The 22,812-nt window shown below is 35.6% G+C and overlaps 1 protein-coding gene across 4 annotated transcripts; it reads right to left on the bottom strand.

Annotated features, from left to right (window-relative positions):
* Positions 1 to 1,370: 1,370 nt before the first annotated feature.
* LOC140885303 (uncharacterized) lies at positions 1,371 to 22,237 on the bottom strand. 4 transcript variants are annotated; one of them, XM_073292263.1, is made up of 2 exons: positions 19,865 to 22,237; positions 1,371 to 1,561 (listed from the first exon to the last, which is right to left on the bottom strand). In XM_073292263.1, the coding sequence occupies exon 1, from the start codon at positions 21,263 to 21,265 to the stop codon at positions 19,877 to 19,879; it is 1,389 nt and encodes a 462-aa protein (XP_073148364.1). In that variant the 5' UTR covers positions 21,266 to 22,237; the 3' UTR covers positions 1,371 to 1,561; positions 19,865 to 19,876. The 4 variants fall into 4 exon arrangements, with proteins under 4 accessions (XP_073148364.1, XP_073148363.1, XP_073148366.1 ...); XM_073292262.1 differs by lacking the exon at positions 1,371 to 1,561 and having other exon boundaries at positions 19,472 to 21,854; positions 21,903 to 22,237; XM_073292265.1 differs by lacking the exon at positions 1,371 to 1,561 and adding an exon at positions 19,473 to 19,750.
* Positions 22,238 to 22,812: the final 575 nt, after the last annotated feature.

Below are 22,812 nucleotides of genomic sequence, written 5' to 3' on the forward strand. Positions count from 1 at the left end.
CGCTGGGGAGATGATGATCGTGAGCGTCGTCGAGACCATCGTCATCATCATCATCGTAACGAGAACCGTTTCAGTGTGTGCCGATTCTTGCAGCAAGGGCCTAAGCCCTTGGTTGGAGGTGAGTCTCCGGAGGATGCGGAGAACTGGCTAGACCATATGGAGATGACTTTTCTTTCATTCCACTGCACCGAGGAGCAGAAGATGGAGACACTGGGCTATCTTCTGGATGGGCGAGCCCGTAGGTGGTGGAGGTTTACTTCTGCACCCTTTATTGCGGCAAAGGGAGTGGCCACCTGGGCCGAGTTCCGCACAGCTTTCCAGAAGCTGTATTTTCCTCCTGCTCTCCGACAGTCTAAGGCAGGTGAGTTACTGAGCTTGCGACAAGGAGCTATGTCTATCGAGGAATATCAGCGGAAGTTCTTCGATCTACTGTCTTATTGCCCGGAGATTGCTGGAAGTGTTGGTATAGAAGCTATTCCTATTGTGAATGAATTTCCAGATGTATTTTCAGATGAGATTCCAGGATTTCCTCCAGTGCGCGAAGTTGAGTTTGGCATAGAGCTGATGCCAGGGACTTTGCCTATTTCTCGAGCACCATATCATCTGGCTCCGTCAGAGATGCATCAGTTGAAGCAGCAGCTTCAGGATCTGTTGGACAAGGGTTACATTTGTCCTAGTGTTTCTCCATGGGGAGCACCTGTTCTGTTCGTGAAGAAAAGGTATGGGTCTATGCGTCTGTGCATTGACTATCGCCAGTTGGATAGAGTAACAATCAAGAATAATATCTTTTGTCTCGTATAGATGATCTGTTTGATCAGTTTCAGGGTACTTCGATTTGATCGAAGATTGATTTGAGATCTGGATATCATCAGATGAGAGTCCGAGATCAGGATATTACCAAGACAACATTCAGGACCAGGTATGGGCATTATGAGTTTCTAGTAATGCCATTTGGGTTGAGTAATGCGCCGGTTGTATTCATGGATCTAATGAATCAAGTGTTTTGGGAATTTTTAGACAAGTTCGTCGCTGTATTTTATCAATGATATCTTGGTGTACTCACATTGTGACGTTCCGTATTTTAAAACATTTAATTAAAAGAGATGGGAAAAAATAGTGAGGAAATTTTTCAAAACTTTTTAAACTATGATGAGAGTGCATCGCTCTAGTAAATCAACAAATTCATTATATGAAATACGGATGCAACCCTACATTTAATTTCATCTAAGATACGGCACGTCAAAACCTGCTACTAACATTTAAAGAGGATAGGGAAAAGTGAGTTCAATTAATTAACTATGTATATAAAATACATTTGAAAGACGAAACATTTGAGATCCTCAAAACTCATCTTTAAAAGACTGACAATGAAAATAATTAAACCATTACTTTTAAACATCGTACATAAAATATTATAACAACATAACATAAATAGACATAGATAAATATTTTCTCTTTAAATACATCAGAGTTTTTGAACTATTATGTCATGCAATGTCTTCGCCTCTTGGACTCTTCAGCCATGCTACCCAAGCTTTTTAAATCCAAACTGCTAAACCAACTGCACCATTCAAGTATAGTGAGTCTAAAGGACTCAGCAAGATTGAAATAAGCATATTGATATCATTATAGCTTCAAAATACTTTAAACATAAAATGACTTGAACATACATAACATGATACCTTGAACTTGAAGAATTTTAACGTAAACATCATGGAACTTTAAACTTAAAATTTTAAACATGAACTTCAAAACTCTTAAAAGATGCAAGAAACTTAAATATGAACATCAACTAACTTAACTTTAAATCTTGAAAATAGACTTTATGCATATTCTCAAAACATTACCATTTCATTCTTAAATAAACATTTGCACTAACATCTAATGAAAATCATGCAACTTGGACAAACATCAAACTGTGAACATAAACCATGAACATAACATAGAAACTTATCATTTTGGGGTGATGAATTATGTAAAATTGTGGCAACCTTCATAATGGGCACATTCGTAGTTCCTGTTGATCAACAAGAATTTCTTTCTTTTCGAAGGCCCTTCCGGAGCTCATCCCGGAGGACCTAACCCGTACATTGAGCCATATGGCATTACGCCTCATAACATTCGTTCTTTCATTTTCGGAGGCCCCTCCGGAGCTCATCCCGGAGTACCTAACCCGTACTTTGAGCCATATTTGGAAAGGTCCCTCCGGAGCCCAAACCGGAGAACCAGTCCCGTATTGCCACCACAAAGACACATAAGACATCAAAATATTTTCATGCATCAACATATCATATCTTCATGCTTCATCATAACATTATTCATTCATGCTTCATCATCTTTCATTTCATCATCATATCATCGTATCATCATAACATATCATTTCATTATGAAGCATCATCATATCATCGTAACTTTCTTCATAACTTTCATTCATGAACATAAAACTTTACTCGATAACTTCATGCATGTCATAGATGATGAAAATCATACTTTCATATTGAACATAGGTTTCATGAATGAAACTTAGACATGTACATGCATCACATAACGTAATCAATCCACGTAAGTCGTTCTTTTTGTTCTTGGGTTAAAACTTGAAACTTATTGCATAGAAACTCTTAAATATATTTTAGAAAACTTAAAAGATCATAACCATGAATTTATGACCCTAAAATAACCTAAATAAAAGTGTAAACCCGAAGGCCATGCGTGGGGGCGCCACATTTTGGGCGCGGGCGCGCATGCCCTGCGCATGGGTCAGCTGTCTCGCTCTAAAACTCTATTTTTCATGCATAATTTGGAAAAGTGGTAAACATGAAAGTTGTAGATCTTGATCTTGTCTTTCCAATGCCGAAAACCTCACATAAATTTGATTTTTCAGTAAACAGTTATACGCATTATCCCGAGAAGGGTTAGTTAGGGAAATTCAAAACAACCGACACACTCCGGGACGATTTTGGCCAAACATCCAAAACGATTTTGACAAAACTCAAAACACAAAAATTGTAGACATTTAAACTAGATTTCAAATAAAGTAAGCCTCATCTCATTTGGATTAGTACACTAGTCTTGATCCTCAAAATCGTGACGAGTGTCTCTAATCCGGAACAACCCAACACATGTAATAATTTAAAACCTTAACTCAAACTAACTCAATACTTCAAAATATGATATTTTCTACTACTCTAGCTATATACTTTAATTAAAACATATCTTAGAACCTCAGGAACTCATCAAAACTTTAAAATAAACATGTATCTTTTGAATCAAACTCAATAACTTGACAAGAACGACTTATGCTTCACGATTTCATACCATCACATAACATGCTCTTCAAACCCTTAAAATAAAAACTTCATGCTAAAATCATGCATACACATCTCAACATAAATCTTTTCATATCATAATTATATTTTGAATGGTGGTTTCAAAACCTTTAAAAATATGTGTAAGTGCCTTTAATCTTTGAAGAATAAGATCAACTTGGACCTTGGTAGAGATCTAACCATACTCAATGGAATCGAGACATGCTAAAGAGGTAACCAAAGGAATATGAAATCCAATAGGTTTCTAAGCTGTTCCTAAGATCAAAATAACACTTTTATATGGTGAGAATACACCAAGAATCAAAGACAAAATACAAGAAGAAAGGGAATAGAAAATCTGTGCAGAAATGTCTTACAAAATGGCTTCGATCTAGGCTGAAACAACCACCAAACATAGCGATTCATAGCTCAAATAGAAGATACGGATGTAAGGAAGATGACCCTTCAAACAGAATGAATTTTGGACACCGAATGAAGGAGTTATGAGCACAATTCAGCAGCTGCTCATAGGGTGACGAGTTTGAGAGATAGAGATGGAAAGAAGAAATGAAGAAAATAAAAGAAAAGAAGAAGATGATGCAACGTGAAGAATGGAGAAGGAAGGGGACAAAAGGATTGATTTGGGGGAAACATGGGTATCATGGGTGGGGTAGGGAGTAGATAGTGATAAGAACGGTGATTATGAATGCTACATCAAATATAGTCTGTCTAACACGCTTTAAACTGGACTAATAAGATTTTTCCTCCCGATGATTAAAAATAAAATAATAACAATATTATACTCAAAATACTCATAGAATTATTTTCTACGATATCGTTCGTAGGCTATACTTGTATTCTCAGTCCAGAATCAATTCTAATAAAATCATTTAATACAACAAATAAACATATATTTTAATACCTGAAACATAAACTTTTAAATCATTTACACAACACATAATATTTAATTGAGAATAAACTTTAAATCTTAAATAATAAAATACAATAACTTAAAATTCATTTAAAATTACTTTAATAAATCATTAATAGATTTATGAATTTTTCGGATATTACACACATAATGTGAATGAGCACGCATATCATTTGAGGCTTGTGTTGCAGACTCTGAGGGATAGACAATTGTACGCCAAGCTGAGTAAGTGTGAGTTCTGGCTGGATCGGGTGGTATTTCTTGGCCACATTATATCCAGAGATGGAGTTTCTGTGGATCCGAGCAAGATTGAGGTTGTAATGAATTGGTCGCGTCCGACGACGGTAGCTGAGATCCGTAGTTTTCTGGGTCTAGCAGGATATTATCGTTGATTTATCGCAAATTTCTCGTAGCTGGCTCGAACCCTAACACAACTTACTCGGAAGGGCGTGAATTTTGAGTGGTCCTCAGAATGTGAAGAAAATTTCTGTGAACTTCATAGACGGTTGACTTCTGCGTCTGTGTTGGTTTTGCCGTCTGGATCTGGAGGGTATGTAGTATACACGGATGCTTCTCTTTAGGGACTGGGATGTGTCCTGAACCGGAATAGGCATGTGTTTTCATACGCCTCTAAACAGTGGAAAGTTCACGAGAATAACTACCCAGTGCATGATCTTGAGTTAGCAGCTATTGTTTTTGCGTTGAAGATCTGGCGTCATTATCTTTATGGAGAAATATTTGAGATCTTCACAGACCACAAGAGTCTCAAATATTTGTTCACTCAGGCAGAGTTGAACATGAAACCGAGACGTTGGATGGATTTGCTTAAGGATTATGACTGTGAAATTAAGTATCATTCAGGAGCTGCTAATCTCACTGCTGATGCTTTAAGCCGCAAGGTGCGATTGTCTGCACTACAGACTTGTTCTGTGGCAAGTGAAATTGAAGATTGTTGTTCTTCAGGGTATACCTTCAAGCATAAGAAAGATATGCAGAGTATCCAGATTTTTGTGATCTTATCTGAGCGTGCGTTGTATTCTCGGATTCAAGATGCTCAGATGGCTGATCCGAAGACCCAGTGTTTGGCTCGTTTATCCAGGGATGATAGTCCGTCTGGATTCTACTATCAGTCAGATGGTTTTATTTGTTTATCTGGACGTATTGTTGTTCCGGAGGATGATACTCTGAGGGATGAGATTTTATCCCAGGCTCATCGTTCTAAGTTGAGTATTCATCCGGGGAGCAACAAGATGTACAAATATTTGAGTACTAGGTTCTGGTGGAAAGGAATGAAGAGGAGTGTGTATCTATATATTTTTAGATGTTTGGTGTGTCAGCAGGTCAAGGCAGAGCACCGACGACCTGGAGGGTTGCTTCACAGTTTACCTATTCCTGGGTGGAAATGGGAGTTGATCGCGATGGACTTCGTGACCCATTTACCGGTGAGCTCGAGGAATTGTGATGCTATCTGGGTTGTGGTGGACCGACTCACCAAGTCAGCACATTTCATTCCTTATAATCAGGACTACAGTTTTGATAGGATGTCACGGTTGTACATCCAGGAGATTGTTCGATTGCACGGAGTGCCTGTGAGCATTGTCAGTGATCGAGACCTCAGGTTTACTTCCAGGTTCTGTGTAACACCCGGTATTTTTAATACGTAAATTCGCATGCATAATTAGGGATTTTATTTATTTAGAATTTTAGATTATGGGTTAAATATTTATGTGAATTATTTGTGCATGATTTAATTGATTTTCAAGCATTTAACCCATAATTAGTGATTTTTATGATTTATGGAAATTAATTGTTTTGATCGCGTAGACGGGACCGTGGACGGACGAGATACCGAAATATTTAGCCAAAAATATTTTATGAGTTTTATGAGCCTTAAAATAATATTTTAAGGTATTTTGTCAAGAAAATTTTAGTATTTAATTATATATTTATTTAAGGGTTGATTTTTAGCCAAAATAAGTCATTTTAATGACTTTTATTAAATTTTAAAAATTCCCTATTATATTATTTCGGGATTTTGGTTGTGTTATCAGAATTAATAAGTTATTATGGAGTTTTAAATATTTAATTAGGTATGATTTTATTCCTAAATTAATTATTATCCTATTTTTATTCTATTTAATTTATTTAAAACCTAAACCTACCCTACCACTATCTCATTCAGCCGACAAATCCCTTTCCTCCACCCTCCTTCATGCCTCCATCATAGTTTTTGACAGAAAACTTCAAGCCACCATAGCCGATCAACCTTGCCCTTGTAGATTTCGGTTCGTCGTTGTCCCGGAGCCCTTATACGCATCAAGTTCTTCCAAATAAATCAAAAGGCATGTTTTCTTTCTCAATTTTTCATACCCTATCAGTGATTAATAGTGTGCGTGTGTATGCATCAGATTTATTCAAGAAATTTTCAGAAAAAACATTTGCTTTTGGTTGTTTGCACCTTGTTCATGTATTTCTTCCATCATGCTCACGTTTTTGGCTAAGGGGCGTGCATGGCTGCTGGTCAGGGCTGTCAAGGGGTTCGTCGGGGTCCTTAGGCTAGCTTGGCTTGGTCGGCTATGGGCTAGGTACAGGCCTGGGCGAGCTGGTGCAAGAAGAAGCCGTGGTTGCGCAAGTTTTAGGGCTGTGGAAGGGGGATCTGTGCTCGGTTCATGGGCTGCATGGGGCCAGGGTTTTGGCTAGGTTCGAACCTCCCAGACGTGGGCTACGTCTGGGCGGCGGGGCTCCGGCCAGGGGCGGCTGGAGCAGGGCGGCAGCAGCCCTAGAAGGGCTGCTGCTCGCGGCCGAGGGGAAATCAAGGGGGGGCGTCGGGTTTTAGGTGTAAGGGCTGGGTCCGGGTCGGGTCAAGGGCCTGGGTCGGGTCTGGAAAGTAGTGGGTCAAGTCGGGTTGGTCCGGGTCTGGGTTAAGTTAGTCGGGCTCGGGTATTTTATTTTTAAGATATTATTTAAGTTTAAGTGTTTAATGAGCCTAATTAAATCCCAAAATTTAATTGGGCTCCATTTAATTATTTTGAGTCAACTTTATTTATTTTGGGCTTAATTAATTTAATTAAGTGAGTCCATTAATTTTTATGGGCCTTGGGGGCCCATGGAAATTATTGGGCCAGTCTTTGGGCTTTTGGGCCCATTAGGCCAGATTAATTATCTAATGGGCTTAAGAAAATTAATTGGGCTTACATTTAATTATTTGGGCTAAAATTTTAAGTTATTGGGCTTAAGTGAGTTATTGGGCCAGTCTCAGTGTTAATGGGCCAGATTTAAGTAAATGGGCTTGAGTGTGAGGGCCAGCAAATCAGTACAACCCATGAGAAATTGCATGTGTCCTGATTATATATTTAATTATTTTTATGCATGGAAGTTATTTTTAATATTTATATGTTAGTATGAAATTAAATTAAATATATATGAGGGACACACATTTTATTTAAGTACATGCATCCATGAAATAATTTTTATGCATGATTTAATGTTTAAGGTTGAGCAAAAGAAAATATTTTATGTTGGAATTTGAAGTAGTGTGACAATTTAAGGGGGACTCGTCCCCATAAGTGAACTATTGAAGGGCAGTTTACTGCCAATTTAAAAGGTGATTCGTCACCTCCACGTACGTTGGTCTCCACGCTGATCAGTATTTAATGTATGATTTAAGGTTACACTATGGATACAACCATGCGATGTTAGAAAATACTTTGCTCAACAATGTTTATGTATTATTATGATATTCAAGACTAATTTAAGTTTACGTTATGTTTATGATATTTTAAGCATACTCATTCATGTATATGTTATGTATTAGTATTCCAGTGATTTAAGTTATTTTAAACTCTTGTTATGTTAGCATGTTGGGCCTCTAGGCTCACTACACTTATATGGTGCAGGTGAGTACGTAGAGGAAGATGTAGTTCCTACCAGTGGTGAGGGCGTATGAGCGGACATGCAGTGACCCCCGTGACCGCCGGCTGAGTCTTTATGGATATTTTAATAATTTTTAAAACTCTGTTTCTTTTATTTATTTATTGGCTTTCCAGTGGTGAATTTTAGTACTACTTTTATTTAATAATCTTATTGCATGCAAACTTTTAATGTGGATTGTTTGACTCAGTTATTTAAGTAAGTATTTTGCATTTTTATTTAAGATAATTTTTAAGTCTATTTATTTTTGGTGCATATATGTATGGGCATGTATGTACATTTATTTTATTTAGTATTATTTAAAAAAATTTCCGCATATTATTAGTAGTACTCTCAGTTTGAGTACAACTTATCACCCAAAGACTGACGGACAGTCAGAGCGCAATATTCGTACTCTTGAAGACATGTTGCGAGCATGTTCTATGGATTTTTGTCCTGCATGGCAAGATCAGTTGTCATTGATTGAATTTGCGTACAAAAACAGTTACCATTGCAGTATTGGAATGGCTCCGTTTGAGGCGTTTTACGGGCGACGATGTCGTACTCCACTTTTTTGGGAAGAAGTGGGAGAGCGACAGGTTGAGGGACCAGAGTTAGTCCAGCAGGCTATTGATATTGTTGGACAAATCAAGAAGAGAATTAAGGTTGCGCAGGATCGACAGGCTAGCTATGCAAATGTTAAGCGCAGACCTTTGCAGTTTGAGGTGGGTGAGAAAGTATTCCCGAAAGTCTCACCATTTCGCAGGATTTTGAGATTTTGTCTCAAGGGTAAGCTATATCCTAGGTACATTGGTCCATTCGAGATTCTGGAGAGTGTTGGAGATCTGGCTTACAGGTTGGCGTTACCGCCGTATTTGTCTAGTATCCATGACGTGTTCCATGTTTCACTGTTATGACGGTATGTGGCAGATGAGTCTCATAACTTACAGCTGTCTGAGGTACAGTTGGACTCGGATTTGACATACGTGGAGACACCTTTGCGTATCATAGGTCATAAGGATAAGGTGTTACGCAACAAGACCATCCCTCTTGTTCTAGTTCAGTGGCAGCGCCGAGGCATTAAGGAGGCCACTTGGGAACTTGAGAGTCATATGCGTACAGATTATCTAGAGCTATTCTGAATTGTTGTATTTTTTGGTTGTAACTTGTAAAATGAATCAGTTTGAATAAAGATGTTTATTCAGTATTTTACTGCATTCAGTACTTAAGATTGTTCGAGGACGAAATATCTTAAGTAGGGGGAGAATGTAGCAGCCCGGTTCCATTTTACAAGATTAAGTGATTTTAAACATGTTAGAAAATGACATATAATTTTAAAAGTGTCAAAATATGTTTAAGGAGTCCTTATTTGGTAAAAACAAGTCGAAAATCATATCCGGAACGTCCAAAAATGGTAGGGTAGGTCCCGGGGGTCCAAAAATGACTTCGAAAGGACCAAAATAGTTCGGAGCATACGGACCAGTTCGGGCCCTCCGAACCCAAGTTCGGGCCCTCCGAAGTCCGCAGAGCCAGGTGTCTTAAAGGCTCGGACAAGTGGCAGTTCGGACCGTTCGAACCCCAGTTCGGACCGTCCGAACTTCGCCTATAAATAGGTCATCCGAGAGCCTCATTTTCACACAAGTTTCATCTCTCTCTCTCAGCATTTAGTGCTTTCTAGGGGTTTCGGGGTGTTTCCAGCCTTTTTAGGCTTGGTCCGGAGGTTGTCAAGGTGCTTCGGGGTTGCGGCGGAGCGGTGCCCAAGTTCTGGGGCAGTCGTCATCAGCGGGCTGACGATGGATGCAGGTATAGCTCTGGCTCCTTATAGTAAATAGGGAGTATGCTATAGCGTAGTTAAGGCTTTTAGAATAAAGTGGTAATGCATGAGTACTTTTCATTGTAGTGCGGATTATAGGCTTGGACAAAGTGCTGGTCTAGCTTGCCTAGTTTATAAGGTACGCAAGTATTATTCGAGATATCCAGATTGAGTATGCATGTATTATGTGTTTGCATGGATTATGTGATTGCATGTTTTATATGTCTTTATATACAGCATGTCATGACTGTATGTTGCATACATGAGCATATTGAGTCTTTACCTTAGAGGTATTCGGTAGTAGGGCGCTCACCCTACGAGTTTGTAGATGGTTGGATACGTAAGTCTTGTGTCAGGTCATCGTGATGGTTGGACACATGTACTAGTATCAGGTCACCATTATCCGCTGGGTATATGAGTCACCTCCTAAGGCGACGGCGCAGCGTGCTATATACCCTGGACCCGGTCTTTGAGCATGTTTTTTGACCTGAAAGTCTTGGTATCCTGTTCACTTGCATACATGCACACATAACACCGTATACTCATACTCCCGTACTGAGCTTATCATGCTCACGTTCCGTACTTTGTTGTATCTTGTCACCCTATTCCATGGGGCAGGTCTGCGGCTAGATGAGGCGGGTGGTTCCAGGAGAGGTTAGGTGATGGAAAACCAACAGGGTTATTGTCTAGGCTTTTATTTCAGTTGTATTTGGGTTAATACACTGGTTTATTCGATATGGTTGTAAACAATATTTTATTGTTGTTTAAGCTTTTTCGCTATTTAGTTTTTGATTTATTTAATTAAGTTAAATGCATGCTTAAGCTTCTGATTAGTAGGTGATCACGGTGCGGGTCACTACAGATGTGCCTTGCCAGCATCGCAGTCCACTCGAAAGTTATGCCCCTCGATCTCAACAAAGTATAATATGCACCAATCATAGTAGTGAGCCTAAAGACCCAATAAAAAATACCAAGGAAATAACGAGGATTCAAAATACATGCATCATACTAAAAATAATAATAAGTATACAATGAACTCACACGACTGATACACATCTCATGCCCGAAGTAAAACTTTTACAATATGCAATAAAAACATAACAATCATGAACATTTCATTTTACTTAACTAGTGAATTTAGATCCTCGATTGTGACACTTGGTTTTGATCGATCAATGACTATAGTCACGCTATGGGGAAGCTTTCTTCCAAGGGTGATGCTACGTGTATACGGAGGATTACACGTTGGGTTACACGTAGCACTTGAAATTACATAAATATTTTTAATGTATTTTGAAAATATTTTTTTCAAATCAAGTGGAGGGATAAATTTGTAATTTCATATGTATTGTGTAATCCAATGTGTAAATCAATATGTACATGTAGCATTTTTCTTCTTCCAAAGCAATTCAATACGTGTACATAGTAATGAGGAATTTTATGCAAATGCAGACATATATACCACTTAATCTCGCCAATACTAGACAAATTTGTTCTTTCAAAGGAAATGATCAGGTGGAAAAAAAAATGATTGACATAAAACTGTATGTAGTTGATAGATCTGTGTGGGTCATTTGCAAAAATGACTCTCTCATCATTTTCTTTTAAGTTTAAGGGTTTGTTGACTTTTCTTATATTTATAATATAAATTTTATTCTTAATGACAACAATGCCCTTTTGATCAAGGTGAATTAATGTCATCAAATGTTGAATCTGATTCAAAAGTAGATTCACTTGATTCTGTGAGATAATAAATATTTTCATCCTCAGATGAACATTCCATTGTTTCAACTGGATAAAATCCAATAGTGTAGAGTTCTTCTAAAAGTTTAATTTTGTTTTTCTATTCGTTACGTTTTGGACATTTATTTGCATAATGTCCTTCTTCATTGCACAACCAGCATGTGCAATTTTTTTCTTTACCCTTTGGGCAAGGTGGTTTTTTATTATCAAATTTTTTATAAAATTTTCTTCTATAAGGTTTTCTGAAGAAATTATTTCTAAATTTCTTTTTCTTATAAGGAATAAATTTCTTATTAAAAGATTTATAAGGTTTATTAAATTTATTCTGCTTTTTTTCGTTTTAAATATTTGTGTGACATGTTTGTTTTGCAACCGTATTCTTTTACTGTGAATTCCATTTTGTCACAACAAAGTTTATTGTTTTGTTTGTATGATTTAGAGATTCTTTTATTTAGTGTTACTTCATGACATTTCTTTGTTATTATGTCTTTGATGAATTTAATAGCTCCTCCTAAAGTTTTAGCATACGGACCAGTTAAGAATTCATCTTTACAGTTTATTGGTATATTAGGTATTTTATTAAAGATACTTAATTTATAATGTTCCTTTTTATCAGCATCTATTAACTGATAATAGTTTGTTTCATAATCACAAATAAATTCTTCTAAGTGGCATAAATTGCATAATTTAATATTATCTAGAATAAAAATTGCTCTATTTTGTTCTATGTTCTTAGCTACTAGATTAGCATCATTATTGGATACTCCTAAAAATTCTTGATACATGGCATCAACGAATAGTTCAAAATAACGATGTCCTGTCATTCCTTGTGGTAGATTAGTAATTACTAGGTTTTCAGCCCAAGTTCTGACTGCTCCTACCAATGTCATTTTTATCATTCCATGAGTTAAAACTTGAATATTCTCACTTTTGTCTAATAATTGTGTTAATTGAATTTGTACTGATAGTTCATTTGTCCAATGATCTATCTTTGATTTTCTTTCTTTGGCTGTTGAACAACCTAAATCTAAGATATTCTGTTTCACAAATCCTGATGTTTTTGATTCTCTAAGAATATCTCTAACATCTTTATAAGATCCAGAGTATTGGTCTCTATTATATTTAAATTCTTCATCATCTCTTCCGCCACTTCCTTTTATATTTGTTCGTAGATTTAATCGTGGTCTAGAATCATCTTCAGATTCTGATTCTGAAATATCCATATCTCTATATTGTTCTGATTCCTGATGTGAATAATATAATTCTTCTGTATTTATTCCTATTTGTTCAAAATCAGATTCGTCTGTTTCACTAAACATCTCCATATTTATGTTTTCCATAACTAAGGGGATTTCTATACCATGATTCAATTTTGAATGGTGGTTCTTCTTCCATTTTCCTTTTTCCTTTATCTATTGTAAGAACTTCTTTAAGATAGTTTAATATTTCATTACTATGTCTTTCTTGTTCAATTATTAATTTAGTCGTAGCTAAATCAATATATTCTTTAAAATGTTTCTCTAATTCTTGTATTGATAGGTTTATTTTATTAATATTATTTTCTAAATCTCCTAGATCTTTTTCTAATTTTATTAAGGATGTCATTGCGATGAGGTTGACTCATTAACAATGGCTTGTTTAATTTTAAGAATATTTTGATTCATTGTTCCAATCTTTTCAAGAATATCTTCATCATTTCTTGCAAATGATAATGATCTTTTTGGTACAGACTGTTTTGTAATTTGGAGGTCATCTGAACTCCATCTTTTATAGGGATTTATTTCTTCAATAAATGCTTTTCGAGGGTGTTCAATTCTTGTAATATTTTCAAACATTCTTTCAACAGAAATGGTTGGTTTTGTTGAAATTATTCCTGTTTGAGAATTATTACTAATTGCTAAACCGACAACATAGTTTATATTGATCGGATGGTTTCCTGTTAACATAAGATTATTTCTATAAAAGTAATAATCTAATGTTAAAACGTCGTTTATGTTTTTATCAAAAAGAGATATATTGTATTGTGGATAAATACAAAATTTCATCTTTTTGTAACATAAATTTCCTTCAATTTTTCCAAGGATAGAATCCTCAAGATTACGTATCCTTTTGTCACGAACTGTGATTTCAATTGGTGTATCTATTCCTTCTCGATAGTGAGCTGATACTATTATTTCAATTCCTCCGATATGAACATATTTTAGTTCAGATCGTTATTTTCACTGGCTTTTGCCATGATGGTATCAATATCTTGAGTTGTTAATAACTTCAGAGTATTAGACCTTAATTCATTATTTATTTTACAAGATCGTTCTTTTGTACGAATCGAATAATAAATTAAATTTTTCCTAGGATTAATAAAATTTGAAATTTTACTTAATATTCCTGGTTGATCTATCAGATTAGTTTTTGAACTAGAAAACCCTGTTTTCTGTATCTCAGCAAACTTATTTTGATTAAATATAATATTCAAATTATACTTTTGGTTTTCTTCAGATTCATCAATCTGACTATTTTGATTTGGAATTGTTACTTCTGTCATTTTAACAGATGATATAACTTCTTAATTTTCTTAAGGCTATTAAAAGCTTTTTTGTTGAATCTATTTGTTCTAATAAATTCTGAAAATCTTCGAAACTATCAATTGAAGATTGACAATTTTTAAGATTTTTCAAATTGTTTTCACAATTTTCTATATCAAAATTTATATTTTGAGAATATAAATTAAAAATATTCATTTTTGTATTTTCATATATTTTTCATTTAGTAAAAATTGTTACTTTTATTATTTTATTTTTGTTGATCGGATTTCGATAACAAAGTTTATTCTTATTCATAACTGATTGTTATGTCTTCAATTTCTTCATTTTCAGACATCTGAATTACCATTTTCCAGTTGCTTGAAAAATATTCTTTTTTATGATTTTTGAAATAAAAGGTTTGAAGATCTTTTATTTCATTCCATAATCGATCTATTTGACGTAAATCTTTTAGTAAGATTATTTTATCAAATAAATTTTTAATCTCAATATCTAAAGTTAATCCAGGCATTAATAATTTATTTTAACCGCTCTCATACCAAGTTGCGGAATTCTTATGAATTTATTATTCATGGTTTATAAATCTGATTTATTTATAAACGATGATTGTTTTCATATGAATTTGGTTCCATTTGTTGGTTATTATTACAAATTTTATTTGATAAATTGATTCGAATATGGTTAAATCAGAATTATTTAAACGATATTCATAAAATGTATCATATTCATGATCATCTTCTATTTCAAACCAGTTTTTTATTATTAATCTTCCATTTCTTATAAAAGAGAATGACATGATTATAATATGATGAGTTTTCAAAATTTTAATAAGGGCAGCAGGAGGTTTTAGAAAGGTTACCGTGGTTGATCAATCCTTGATTTACAGCAGAGGCCAAATCCTTGTTTTCCCTTAGCGATCACCTGATCAAACGGTACTCACTTTTGGATCTCCAGGTTTACTTTGATCACGGATCTTTCAATCCTTGGCTTCCAGCCTTCTTCCTCCTTACGCCCTGCTTGTTTAGCTAGTTGTCATAAGGCTAGATTTGTTTATGATTTTATGTTTCTTAGTTTCTGATAATTTTCATACGTCTTGTATGAACCAGATTGTAAGAAACTTAAGAAGAGAGAGAGATACTCAAACTTCAACTTATTCATTTACAGCACGAAACATCTCCTTTTATAGGCGTGGAGAAACGCATACAGAATTTAAAATAAAGAAAAGAGGGGGACCACCCGACACTACATAATGGAAAACAGCTCATTTTTCATCTGAGTGGATGCCTTTAACATGTGGTGTGGTCCACATTTGTTTTTACATTGTGTCACTTTCTGATTCACTGGTACATTCAGACTATTTCTTTATTGGTTTGTCTTCTTTGACAGCTTCTTCTTCTGTCTGAATGAGTTGACAATGTCCACATTTGTGAGTGGAAATTATTGTTCTTAGTCTTTGACATAACATTTGTTGGGTTTCTCGGGTCATGTCAACTCTTGCTTCATAGATTGGAGCTTCGAATTGAGCTAACATGGCTTGTTCTTTCTTTTGGATTGTCTCCTTGTGTCCAGTGGTTAATAAAATTTTACTGGTTGAAAAATTTATTTTAACCTTTGAGTTTCCATCAATCTTTCCTGTCTTTGAGATCACGTCAATCAATGTCTTTATTCTTATCTCAGGAAGTGTTGAGATATCCATTACTGGTTTCTCTTCATTTGATCCTTCGAATAAGAACTTGTCTTTTTGTTTTCGACATTGAATATATACCATTGGTTGATAGAATTTGTTATCATCCCAATCTGGAAGGGTTGAGTGAATACTTAATGTTAATACTGGATCGTCCTTAAAGACTGCTTTCTTGAATTGGATGATATTATTTCTCAACTGATATGGAAATAGTTCTATTTCTTGATTGTTGGGACTGACTTCCTGTAACGACCCACTGTATCAAGACGGGTCTTTTCAGCGTGCTTATGTCCTCACTCACACGCACCCTGAGAAACTTCCCAGGGGGTCACCCATCCTATAATTGATCCAAGTGAAGCACGCTTAACTTTGGAGTTCTTATGTGATGAGCTCCCGAAAAGAAGATGCACCTTCTTGATATGAGTAGTACATATGAAATCTTTTAAGCTCTTCTCAACTATGCAGTCTCATACCTACACAGTCTCAGAATCCCCTCTCATTCCGGCAGGATCGCTTCATTCATGTCTCCCTCCGCCTAGAAGCCTTTCAGGAGCCGCTCATTGTCCGTGCAACCTCTTGGCACCGGCGATCACTCCCCGCCTCTTCAGCCCCGGGCGTCACACTTCCAATCCACTTAATAATCCATTAGAAAAGAATCTTGCGACTTCATGCGCTGGAGCACCTTGTAGTGTTCTTGCTCTTGATATGCTCTGTGAGTCACAAGTTTGTTGCCAAGATTCTACAGATGGTTTGGCTATTCTCAAATAGTTTAGTGTTTCAAAGAATTCAGTCCTAAGTTTTTTTGGAAAATTTGTTTTTTCAAAAATTGGTTTTTGTGGTCGCAGATTGACCATCTTTCTTTCTCTTGTTTCAAGGGCGCTTTTAAACGTCCTTTCTTTCTTTTTATTTTTCTCGATGTTGGCTGTGACCACCGGTTCTTTCTTCTTTTCTTTTTCTTTTTCCCTTTCTTTTTCTTTGTTATCAGTGTTGGCTGTGATCACTGACTATTTTTCATTTATCTCCATTATTTTGTCAAATGGAGTTGCTAACTTGATTGGAGTTTTTGGTGAGGATGATGATGATGATGTTGTCATCTTTTCTTTTATCCTTTGAATTTTTCCGTTTATATTCTTTTTTCTTTGTTGAAGAATCTGAATTTCTTCATCTATGTCAATCAACTGTTCTTCTAATTGATTTAATGTATCCATCCTGCCCAAGAAAACATATATATATATATATATATATAATTGGTTAGAAATTTAACTCTTTATCGTGAGTAACTCGGATGGTTTTATCATGCGTATCATGGCATTTATAAATTCTTTTGCAAGAATTGAACCAATCTGAGATTGATTGTTTTACTCATAGAGTAATTTATGTTTCTGAATATAAATCTCATTTCATCAATTTATATTTCTCATGCTTTCTGAGGCATGTTCGGATGACACGTGGTCATTTTCTGGATCACTTAGGATCTCTTTTATTATTCCGTTACTAAGGATAGTATAATTTGGATGAAGTTCTCTGGTTAATACGTCGGGTAATGAATTATCTGTTCCTTTGACATGTTGAATCTCGAACTGATAATGGTTTAATTCCAATTGCCATCTAATTAGCCTTGCTGCATTTCTCCCTGCATTTCTTGATATTTTCCTTGTCTTGAAATATGTTAAATTCATATTATATGTTCTTATTAAAAATAGTTTAGGAATAAGATAAATTTCATAAGTCCTAATTGTGAATATTAAAGCTAATAATTTTTTTTCATTTGAATGATAATTTAATTGTGCACTTTGAAAAGTTCATGATGTGTAATTGCATAATTTTTCATTATTTCTAGTAGCTGTTTTAGTAAGTTCTTCTAAATTTTTTTCTCCAGTATAAGCTTTTAAACATGCTCCCCAGTATTCATCTGAAGCGTCTGTTTCAATTATTATTATATTTTTATTGGAAGGAAAATATAACTCAGGAAGATTACTAATTATTTTCTTTTTAATAGTATCTATGTAATTAGTATCTTCTTTCGACCATTTCTACTTATAGTCCTGTTTAAGTTTTACCTGAAGAGGTTTTCTGATTTCTGCAAGTTTTTTAATGTAATTTCCAGAATAAGTTAATAATCCTAAAAATCTTCTTAATTGATCTTTATCCTTGATTTCACTAGGAAAATCATGAATTTTCTTAAGTATATGCGGTTGTAAACAATGTTTTCCATCTTCTATTTGTAATCCTAAATACTTAATTTTTGTTTTGAATAATTGTGCTTTCTTTTCAGAAAGTATAATTCCATCTTTATGACAAATATCTAATACTGTCATGAGGTCTTTATAATGTTGATCTAGTGTTTTCGAATAAATTAATATGTCATCTATATAAACACAACAAAAATTTATATATGATTTAAAAGATTCATCCATATATCTTTGAAAGATACCTGGTGCTTGTTTAAGTCCGAAAGGTAATATAGTCCATTGATATTGTCCTTTTGGACAACTGAATGCTGTAAGTAATTGTGTTTGTGATTCTAACTGAATTTGCCAGAATCCTGACTTACAATCTAAACTGGAGAAATATTTCATTCCTCCTATATAAGATAGTAAATCATTCTTGTTTGGGATGTAATATCCATCCATAATTGTTGCATTATTCATTTTTCTATAATCAATTACCATTTTTTTCTTATCAGTATCTTTCTTACTGACATAAAAGGCTGCTGAAGAGTGTGGACTCTTACTGGGATGATTATCTTAAGTTTTAATAATTCTTGAACTTCTTTTTCAAATATTTTTACATCATCCATGTTACATCTTCTTGCTGCTTCACGAATTATGATATTAGGGTCTTTGAGTTTTATTGAAGCAATGAATTGTTTTCTCTTCTTAATTTTGTTATGAGGATTTTCAGAACAAATATCATGAAATTTCTTCATGATTTCTTTTTCAGGATTAATTGTTAAAATATTTTCTATTTTTAGTTCTATTGGATTTGTATTTCGTTTATGAAAATTCTTTGTAAATTCTTTATTTCCTACACGAAATGCTGTTCGAATTTTAGGAATTTAAATCATTGATGATCCTTTGTTTAAAGTTATGTGATCTTCAAACTGTGTAAAAGGAAGATATTCTCTTAAAAAGTTATTTCCTATTATAATGTCCATTCCTGATTCTATTTGGTATATAATGGGTATTACAAATTTTGTTTTTTCAATTTCTATTTTTAATTTTTTTGCTACTATATCTAGCATAATAATTGATCCATCTCCTATTCGAACATTTAATCATTTATCATATTTCTTCCAATAATGATTAGGAATTATATGTTTACTTGCTAAACACATAGTTGCTCATGTATCAACATAAGCATGTATATGATACGGTTTATGTTCTTTTATTTTTATTTGAACTTTTATGTAAATGCTATTTGGATTGGTTTTATTCTTAATATTCTTAATATCCATTCTTTTTTTTTTAAATAAAAATAAAAGCTTGGAAGGGTATATAAGTAAATTGAGACAACAAAGTCTTATTAAGTTAGAAGAAGGCTATTTACTTAATTGAATTTGTGAAGAGGCTTATTTGTCAAAATCTTCCGATCTGTGTCTTGAATATCTTACAGTACGCGTTTAAGCTTGCACCAGGTTTAGAAATAATTCACCACCAAACTGTCTTGTGGTTGCTCAATAAAAAAAAAATTATTCAATCAAGGATGGGGTACATTGTATTCTCCACTCATTAATTAAACAGGACAGAATGTATGCTTTCCCTTTAGCTGCCTTCCATTGGAGCTGGATTACAATTGGGGTATCAGAATACATGCCCTTTTCGGCTTAAAACAATCACAATTCACAAGTGATCAGATTTGTTATTCAGTGAGCTACTGCACCAAGTTTATTATAAATAAACACACAGGAAAAAGAGAGGTTGGGGGGGGAAGGAATACCTCACAAGCCTTTTAGTGAATCGATTTTCCACGTTGGTCCTTCTGGAGGCTGCCATTTGCCTTTTTCGTAAGAGAAATATGGACACCGGGATCATTGTTACGATGGTTACAATTGTAAAGGATTGAATTGTTTACCCCCTGAACATTGCTATTCAAGAATACCGCTGTTGGTGAAGACTGCATTTCCATTCCCCTGCTAGTTTTTCCATCCTTGTTTGATTTTCCTTCTTCACCACTTTCACTGCTTGACTGATCAAAGTTACTTACAATGGAATTGTTTTTATTTTTGGACATACGCAGAGGGTTTCCCGACGGGTAATTTTTCCTCTGATTCGGAGTCAATTCCATTATAGCGCCTTTGTTCTCCCCAGCAAGTGTTATCACTTTCATGCCCGATTCTTCGGAATCAGAATTCTTTTTGCTAGTGCCTTTAGTGTTCATCACGTGATCTTTCCTTCCACTGGCATCTACACGTTTGTTATGAGAATTAGTCATTTCCTTGGGTTTTTCAATGGTTTCTTGCACTAGCACCGTCTTTTGTTCGACTTCAGCAGGGAACTTTGGCTCGCTCTCATCTTCAGTCTTCTGGGTAGGTGGCAGAGTGAAAGGAGATGGGGGGTTTGATAAAGGTTTGATTTTGGGAGATTGTTCCGGGGTTCTCGCCGAAGGTTTTACTGATTTCGGAGATGAAACAGGTGTCGCTGCCTTAATGGCTGCAGGACTTGCAACAGGTCTTGAGACTGGAGAAGTTGGCATTGATGAGGATGGAGAGTATGCCTTTACTTTAGGAGATGCAGGTATGGGAGAAGATGATGGTTGTACATTTCTTGAAGCTGTTATTGGTGTTTTTGGGACTGGAGAAGTTGCATGTGGAACAATGGTTGGGGAAGGTGCTGGTTGAGTCTGGGGTCGCGGTAAAGTGGCTGGTTCGCTTGTTCGAGTAGGCTGAAAAGCGGGAGAAGGTGGGGGAGCATCAGTGTCAGATGGTTTAATTGGAGACTTTGGTGCAGTTACATCCTGTACTGGGTTTGTAGTGGGGGACCTTCCTGGAGCTGGTTCTGGTGCTGCGGTTACAATTGGAGACCTTGGTGGAGCTGCAGCTGGTGCAGGGTTCGACATTGGAGACCTTGGTGGAACAGGGGGTGATGGTGGTGGAGCTGCAGTGCTGGGTGGAGGTGTTGGCTCTTGAGTTTGAGTTGGTTGCACAGGCTGCATAATTGGGATCGTAGGCATTATTGGGCGAGTTATAGGTGGCATTGGTGGGGGTGGACGGATGGGAACCGGCTGTGCGACTGGAGGTGGAGGTGGAGGAGCAAGGTTGGGAGTGGGTGCTGGTGCAGTCGGACGATTGCCTAATGCAGGGAACCGGAACCATGCTGGACGAGGCTGTTGGCTAGCCATTTCAAAATATGGGATAGTCTAAAATTCTATAACTTTGTGTGTGAACTATGATGAAAAGGATACTGGAAATCATAGGGATTAACCATCTGGTTACACTCCTATGTATATATAATACTCGAAAACAAGCCTGAAACACGCCCCTTCCACGTCTGTAGAAAAAGAAAGGAAAGACAATTGGTGAGAAAAGTATCGATTCTGGAAAGAGAAACTGCTATAAAAGCTCAGAGTAGTCATAGTTAAGGTTGGCATCACCTCTTGGATGGGGCCATTGACAAAAAAAGGAGTTAAAGTGCTGCATTCAGTTGTCCCATTAGGGATTCCTTAACATCTACTTCTACTTCACGCATGTTCCATCACACTTTTTGAGAGCCATCAAAACAAATTTATCTCACCAATTAGAGTTTTTAAATTATATCCGTAGAAATTTTCCCTGAAATGCTTCTAAAATTGTCAGCTAAATGCATGTTCTCCTATTCACTGCACAAATTACGGCTGCTGATGCTTCTTAAATTGTCGATGTTCCTGCATCGCATATCATATCCTGATGGTAAAGAATAAATTCACCACAGGAAGTGTAGTTTCATTGAATCTACATAAGATTTGTGCTGTTAATTGGGTGGCTTGAGATTGGGTGAACTTTGTGGTTCCACCGCTGGATGTGCGTTGCCATGACTTTGCTTGTAGGTACGACGATTCTAAATGTCGTTTTACCTTTACGTTTTAAGTGCTGTGGAATGAAATGGATGGCTTCATGAGTGGGGTTTCTAAAATTCAGATACTGTGCGGATTAAATCGGCAGCCTACCTAGAAAGTCATGTCTTACTTTGAATCGAGCAGATGATCACTACCAAACCGGTCGTCATGTGGTGTGTGTACTATATATGTAGGTTTTTTATCACGTTCATTATTATACTTGAAAGGTTAACGATACAGTCTGGTGGAATTTATTCTCAGAATGCATGAACAGTTGAAAGTGGCTTCTTTGGCTTCAAAGTTTATGCTATCTTCAAAGAAGCCTAATTCTCTGCATCCACTTTTAACGACAAAAAAAGAAATCTAATTATACCACCTTAGTTTATTTATTATATTTCTGTGCTATGTCGATTATGATTTATGGAGGAAAGTACTTACTGACCTCACATTTTGAAAACCGAGGGAAGGCCTTCATTGCTCTGTTTCTACGTGTATTAGCATATGTTCCTAACTTGTTGAGTCTTCATTATGTTTAATTTCGAATCAATATGTGAAAACTCCTTTGCTTTGAATGCTTTGATTTTATATGGATGGGGGATTTCATGCATAAGTTGATTATTGACATGGACTGTATTTGAAATCTCTTACGTATTTTGTTTATCCAAACAAGTTAAGTTATTCAAAATCAATAAATTTGAAATTCATCGATCAATTTATGATTTATTAAACTCGAGTTAGAATGTTCATGGGGATGTTTGCGAGTTTGAAAATAAGTTTTAAATGTTTTTGTGTATATATTTTTTCAATATAATCATTTATGAGATTTAAGATCTAAAAAATGACTAAATATCAAT

The sequence above is a fragment of the Henckelia pumila genome, chromosome 2 (genome assembly GCF_033568475.1).
Source record: "Henckelia pumila isolate YLH828 chromosome 2, ASM3356847v2, whole genome shotgun sequence".
In the NCBI taxonomy this organism is placed as follows: Eukaryota; Viridiplantae; Streptophyta; class Magnoliopsida; order Lamiales; family Gesneriaceae; genus Henckelia; species Henckelia pumila.